Source organism: Gobio gobio (assembly GCF_949357685.1).
Source record: "Gobio gobio genome assembly, chromosome: 13".
NCBI classification, from domain to species: domain Eukaryota; kingdom Metazoa; phylum Chordata; class Actinopteri; order Cypriniformes; family Gobionidae; genus Gobio; species Gobio gobio.
Genome location: NC_137106.1, coordinates 5,194,593 through 5,201,620, shown reverse-complemented (window position 1 = coordinate 5,201,620; position 7,028 = coordinate 5,194,593). Strand labels below are relative to the sequence as shown.

The window sequence follows — 7,028 nt, the reverse complement described above, 5'->3', positions numbered from 1 at the left end:
TCATTTTCAAAAACTTTGAAACCCTGTTTTTAAAAGTTTGCATTTTTAAGGCCCACAAAGCACTGTTGTTGTGTAAATGAACACAATGCATTTAAAGTTTCATTTGAAAATGGTGTCATGTAAATGTCCCCCTCGATTTGTCAGATAAGAGAGACATACAAATTGTGCAGATCCCTGTGGGTCCCAGAGATGCATATAAACTCTACAGGTCCAGAGGAGAATCAAAGGCAATCAATTCAACTAAAAGGGGATGAGCCACCTTCATTCAAAGCTGTACAAAATGGCAAAGCCAAGCACTGGTGTGTGTTGTGGCATTTGTGTCCAAGTTTGCTAGGATGGGGCTTCTGAGAGGTGTGTTAGTGGTGGTTGTGATGGTTGTGTTTGATCTGCCTGATGCATGGGGAAGTTTGATGCACAGTCAAAGTCCAAGAAGCACGGGGCAAAAATCAGATCCAGATTTCAGAAGTCCTGCCTTTTCTGCTCCAGAGCTCTGGAATCCTTTGCAAGTGGCTTCTCCATTTCAGAGTCCTTTGGGTCCTGCCTCCAGAGGCCTTGCACAGGAGCCTTTTGGCCTTCAGGAGAAGCAGCTGTTGCAGGGTCCAGTGAAGCCTTTGGATTGGAGGTATCCCGTCGTTCCCGAGGTGCAGAGCGAGTTGGCGGTGGACTTCCAGTTGAGGCAACCCGTGACTCCCAGCAGCGTAGCGGTTCAATGCGGAGAGAACCGGGTTCTTGTAGAAGTCCAGCAGGACTTGTTTAGCAATGGTCAGTTGATCCAGCCAACTGGTCTGTCTTTAGGTGGATGTCCTGTTGCTGGTCAGGACTCTGAGTCTAGGGTGCTCCTCTTTGAGTATGAATTACAGGACTGCAACAGCGTGCAGATGGTAAGAACTCCTAAATCTTAATCGGTTGTTTGTTCAAATTGAGGATATCCAAAGTCCTCTTCAAGGACCGTCAGTTCACACTGCTGTTGTATGTTGTATTTGCAATGCCAGGGCAGCTGGCATATGCATTGGTATGAACGGGCCTTAAGAAATGTTTGTTTTAAGCTCTGCAGTTGTTTTCTCCTGCTTGAAGTGTTTGTCCACTGTATTGCACAATGCACTTTCTCTCATTCATAATAATGATTACACCTTCATGAGGAACTGTCTTGTTTTAACTACAATCTCTTACAGATGAATGAGGATGAGCTTGTCTACACCTTCTCTCTTACCTACACCCCTGAGGCTCTTGCAGGTACTCCGATTACCCGGGCCGATGGTGCAATTGTTGGCGTTCAATGCCACTATCAAAGGTAAGTGGCCTCTGTGACTTTCACTGCTTGTGCAACTGGGAGACCATTTAATGGGTACTTTCATGAACCACAGGCTACACAATGTAAGCAGTGATGCCTTGAGGCCAACATGGGTCCCTTATGCCTCAACCAAGGTTGGTGAAGAAGTCTTGATGTTCTCCCTGAAGCTCATGCTGGGTAAGTGCACTTTCTTTGGACCTTCGACCTTGCAAATGTGGCTCTTCCTAGGGTGTTCCTTCTCTTTTGTAGACGATTGGTCCTACCAGAGGCCTTCATACTCCTATTTCCTGGGTGGCGTTATTAACATCGAGGCATCTGTGAAGCAGTACAATCATGTGCCTCTGCGTGTGTTTGTGGACAGCTGTGTGGCCACTCAAGTGCCTGACGTGAACTCCCTTCCGAGATATTCCTTCATTGAGAATCATGGGTAAGGTCATGGCTCTTGATGCTATAGGACTGTTTTGTTTGCTCTTTTTAAACCTTCATGAGTTGCTCTTTGTGGTGACTTTGTCGTCAGGTGCTTTGTGGATGCCAAGGCTACAGCTTCCAGCTCCCGCTTCATGCCTCGGTCCCAGGTTGACAAGATCCAGTTCCAGCTGGAGGCATTCATGTTCCAGGAGAGCACCAGTCCTTCTGTATGTACCACAAGAGTTAATTCGACTTCTCTTCCCATCTGCTTTGGTTTTCTGACTTGTCTGTCATCCCTTGTAGATCTACATAACATGTGTTCTGAAGGCAACTATTGCTTCTGCACCCAGTGACGCTCAGCGCAAATCCTGTTCCTTTGCCAATGGGTACGTTGCACTTATTCTTTTTTTTAAAAAGCTGACTTTGCTCATGTTGAAAGTGCTTTGTCTTGTTGCAGGTGGTTTGCTGCTGATGGAAATGACCAAGTTTGTGGTTGCTGTGACTCAACATGTGGTCCTGATGGTGGAATTGCTGCTTCTCCCTATGGAGGTCGGTAGCTCTTGCTTTAAGGTTGCTTTTGATGTTTTAAGTGCTCCTAACTTTGCTCTTTTTCTTCTCTCTAGGTGTTCAGTGGGAAGGCAAGGCCACACTTGGTCCTGTAATTGTTCAAGGGCAAAAGAAAGTTTCTCAATAAAACTGACATCAATCCTTGCTTGTATCTGACTTGTCACTTTGCTTTTGACCTGGAAAGAGTGCCTTATTCTGCAAATGTGGTGGAACTGACTGTACCTTCGCAAGTCCCATTTAGTCTGAAACCCTATGGCTGCATGCTATGTGACTTGCAGAGGTACAGAAGTTATTCTTTTTCTCCGTCTGGAATTTAAACGCGGGGCTAGTTGTAACAGGTTAACTTTCCACACATGCCGGGATGATGAAACCTAATGTATTTACTAGTTGCCATATCAACATTATTTAGAGAAACTGCACCAATTAATAATTCTTTGGACGCTCTCACTGAACATTTAACATAACAGACGTACATTTCTTAAGTTTATTGAAAATAAGACCAAGTTGAGAGTTCTTTTAATGCTGCTCTAACCAGCAGAAGACACTAGACGGGTTTAAATCCCAGTTGCACAGGTGGGGCATGTTGTAACTGTTACAATGTGCCCCTATTAGAACTATGCTATTCTATTGAGGAAAGAATGACAGTCAATGTTCAGAAGAAATTAGTATATTTTATTTGAAAGTTAATTTGTATTTTGTCTTGTTGTTTTATTTGATTGTATCTGATAACATCAAGCTGTCATGTTAATGTGCCCCACCTATGGGGCAGGTTGTCATATTTCACTTTCTTTCGGGGTACTGAGTTTTACACGATTCTTTTGTAGTGTGGTTTTTGGTGAAGTTTATTCAAATAAATATGGTCACCTGTGTAGCTACATTCTTCTCTCACTGCTGTTTCCTGATGGTTTATAGAACAATTTCTCCGAGTCGCCCTCTGTCGTTTCACAGAATAGTACAACGGCGAGTGCGTCAAGTATAAACGCCTCGTCCGTTTGGGGATTGACAAAGTGTGTGTGCGTGTTGGTTGAAAACCTTTGCTAGGGGAAAGAATTGTGTTTTGGTAGTTTTAGTGCATTTTGAATGTGAAATGATCTGCTGTGCCGAGCTGAAAGTTTGTTAGGAGAACTGTGTGAAGAGTTTTGAAAAAGTGACCTAAGTATTGAGAAATGGGTCCTAGCAATTGGATATAAAAAAAACACTGTAAATGGCAAGAGGCATCCTGCACAGGCAAAGCAACAAATTCATATTATTCAACATATCCTAGCTTTTTACAGAAAATATTCAGATGTAACCCCCTTTGTAATAATGAACATTTTCATAAGTAACTGATTACGGTTACATTTATTTTGTAATTAAAGTATATATGAGTAGACTGGTCCCCTCTGTCTAAGGAGTCGAAGGTCTGTCCACATAAACCTCTCTTGTCCACTTGTGGAACACTTCAAACTGGCGACAGGGATTGCCCCGAGGGGAAGTGCTTAGGGAGGTTTGTGAGTGTGTTGCTAAATTTGGAACTACAGACTACTCTTACTATTTCTGCCATATAAAGATATTGTAAAAGTAGTAATGCTAGTTAGCATTTCTGCATGTCTACAAGCAAAGCGGAATGCACCAAACATCTACCCAAAGTACTTTGGGCAAGCTCCAGTAGCAAACCTGAGCATGAACCTTTTTATTTGTCTTCAATATGACAAATCTGACTAATTGGAGTCAATATAGGCCTACATCACATGCGTATCATTTTGATGAGAATTTTCTGGTAGCATAAGCTCCCATTTGGGCAAGTCTGGAGAATCATGACTGTTCATGAAGAGGGAGGGATTATCGTTAATTAGCCAAAATCTGTAGAATACAAAAAGACCAAAGGGCATCATCTCAACAGTGTGACTAGCTGTTGAACAATGGCAGGAAGCTGGTGTGCTGTTCAATCGCTGGCACTTTGTGTGTGGTTTTGTGCTTTTTGTCATGCTGTTCCACAGTGGAGTAATCTGCCCCAGTTTCCTCTGAAGGTTCAACAGCTAGCTAGTCAACAGTTTCCTCTGAAGGTTCAACAACAAGCTAGTCAACAGTTTCCTCAGAAGGTTCAACAACATGCTAGTCAACAGTTTCCTCAGAAGGTTCAACAACAAGCTAGTCAACAGTTTCCTCTGAAGGTTCAACAACAAGCTAGTCAACAGTTTCCTCAGAAGGTTCAACAACAAGCTAGTCAACAGTTTCCTCTGAAGGTTCAACAACAAGCTAGTCAACAGTTTCCTCAGAAGGTTCAACAACATGCTAGTCAACAGTTTCCTCAGAAGGTTCAACAACATGCTAGTCAACAGTTTCCTCAGAAGGTTCAACAACAAGCTAGTCAACAGTTTCCTCTGAAGGTTCAACAACAAGCTAGTCAACAGTATCCTCAGCAGGTTCAACAACAAGCTAGTCAACAGTATCCTCAGCAGGTTCAACAACAAGCTAGTCAACAGTTCCCTCAGCAGGTTCAACAACAAGCTAGTCAACAGTTCCCTCAGCAGGTTCAACAACAAGCTAGTCAACAGTTTCCTCAGCAGGTTCGACAACAAGCTAGTCAACAGTTTCCTCAGCAGGTTCAACAACAAGCTAGTCAACAGTTTCATCAGCAGGTTCAGTCTAAGCAGCCAGTGGCGCAGGCAGAGCCCCTTGACAAATGTGCTGTAGCTGATTATGAGCAGATCCAATGTGGCCCACCTGGTATCAGTGGTGCTGAGTGTGACGCTATCAACTGCTGCTTTAACGGACAGCAGTGTTTCTATGGGAAGGCAGGTAAGAGTGAGTCAATGCAAAGGTGTTCATGTTAAACCACTCCTCAGTAATAACCTGCTCTTGTACCTTGTTCCAGTGACTGTCCAGTGTATAAGAGATGGTCAGTTTGTGGTAGTGGTGGCAAGAGATGTTACACTACCTCGCTTGAGCCTGGATTCAGTCCGTCTCCTGGGTGGAAACGACCCACCTTGCAGTCCTGTGGGATCCACACCTTCCTTTGCTATATACCAGTTCCCTGTCACTGCATGTGGCACAAGCATGATGGTGAGTAGCTGCTTGTGGTTCTGTTCTGCATGGCTTAGAATGGCCTGGATGCCAACAGTTACTATTTGCAGGAGGACGGTGGATATGTGGTGTATGAAAACCGAATGACCTCCTCGTATGAAGTGGGTGTCGGACCACTTGGTTCCATCACAAGGGACAGCCATTTTGAGTAGGGATTTTATTTTATTTAGAAAAAAAAATATGAATCCTTGACAAAGGCTACAAGCTCACTATTTGTTGTCTAGGCTTCTCTTCCAGTGTAGGTACTCTGCTACTTCTGTGGAAGCTCTGGTTGTGGAGGTCAACACTGTTCCTGCACCTCCACCAGTAGCGGCTTCTGGACCCCTCAGGGTGGAGCTTAGACTGGCAAATGGTCAATGTGTCACCAAAGGCTGTGCAGAAGGTAAGTGTCTGTCCAAGTATGCATAAGTATTTTCTAAAACTCCAGGTTGCAGCAGTTTCTGGTTAAACGCTGGTTTTCTTCCTCAGGGGATGAGGCATACACGTCCTACTACGGTGATGCTGATTATCCCGTCACAAAAGTCCTGCGGGAGCCTGTGTATGTTGAGGTGCGCATTTTGGAGAGGACCGACCCCAACATTGTCCTAATGCTGGGACGTTGCTGGGCGACATCAACCCCCAGTCCACTCAGTCTACCCCAGTGGGACCTTCTGGTCGATGGGTGAGTAAGGCCAGTCTTTATCCATCTAGTGTGCTGTAAGGCACTTCTGACTGCCTCTTTACCTTTCAGATGCCCTTACCAGGATGACCGTTACCTGACCTCATTGGTTCCGGTGGCTGGATCTTCTGGTCTTCAGTTCCCAACCCACTACAAGCGCTTTGTTGTGAAGATGTTCACATTTGTGGATCCAGCATCACTGGCTCCTCTACAGGAAACCGTATGCTCTGCAGCCTTGCCTGAATCCTTAATATTAGGTGTTTTTCTTTCTGTGGCTTATCCCTTTCCCCCCTCTGTTAGATCTTCATCCACTGTAGTACAGCAGTGTGCCATCCCTCTTCTGGCTCCTGTGAGCAAAGCTGCACTAGGAAAAGTGAGTGCTTGTTGTAAACTGACTTCAGGAACCATGAGAATTTGGTTTTTAAATGCCTCACGATTCTACCATTTCTTTTCCAGGAAGAGATGCTAACGTCAAGACCATCTCTAGTGGGCAAACTGTGGTGTCTAGTGGAGAAGTTAACCTGGTCATGTGACTTTAGTAGTTTTAATAAACTTCTCAACTCAACTGTCTCTTTGGTATTGATCTTTCATGACTGTTCTCAGTTTGATTTATTGGGCTACACTACTAAACCAGAGTTCCCTTTTTTGCTTCAAGGTTATGCTTGACTTGAACTAAACAAGCCAAGTTCCAGTTGCTAACCTGGGTCCCTGTTCTTAATGGAATCTGTTTTGGTCTCTACTTGTGGCTTTATGGCTGGACTAACATAACTGCTTGTACTGATATTCAAGCATGCCAAGTCCCTCTGTTTTTTGCTAATGCTATTTGAAAGCCCCCCGAAGTCATGCAAGTACAGCATTGCATCTGCAATGAAATCAGTATCAACCTGCATTGTCCTTTTTAATCCCAAACTGTGACCAGCCTTTTTTCTTTAGGCTAGCCCCAATGTTTATTGAAAAGTAGACTGGTGCTTTAATAAAAGCTGGTTTAGTCCCTTAACTGGTGTATCACACCTGAGTTGCTGTCTGAGGGCCTGTTTA

At 44.2% G+C, this 7,028-nt stretch overlaps 1 protein-coding gene across 1 annotated transcript; it reads left to right on the top strand.

The window, feature by feature from the left end:
• Positions 1-775: 775 nt before the first annotated feature.
• Positions 776-2,410, top strand: LOC307135915 (zona pellucida sperm-binding protein 3-like). The gene is made up of 4 exons (XM_079832636.1): positions 776-1,291; positions 1,365-1,468; positions 1,541-2,085; positions 2,157-2,410. The coding sequence occupies exons 1-3, from the start codon at positions 1,173-1,175 to the stop codon at positions 1,720-1,722; spliced, it is 405 nt and encodes a 134-aa protein (XP_079688762.1). The 5' UTR covers positions 776-1,172; the 3' UTR covers positions 1,723-2,085; positions 2,157-2,410.
• The last annotated feature ends 4,618 nt before the right edge of the window (positions 2,411-7,028 follow it).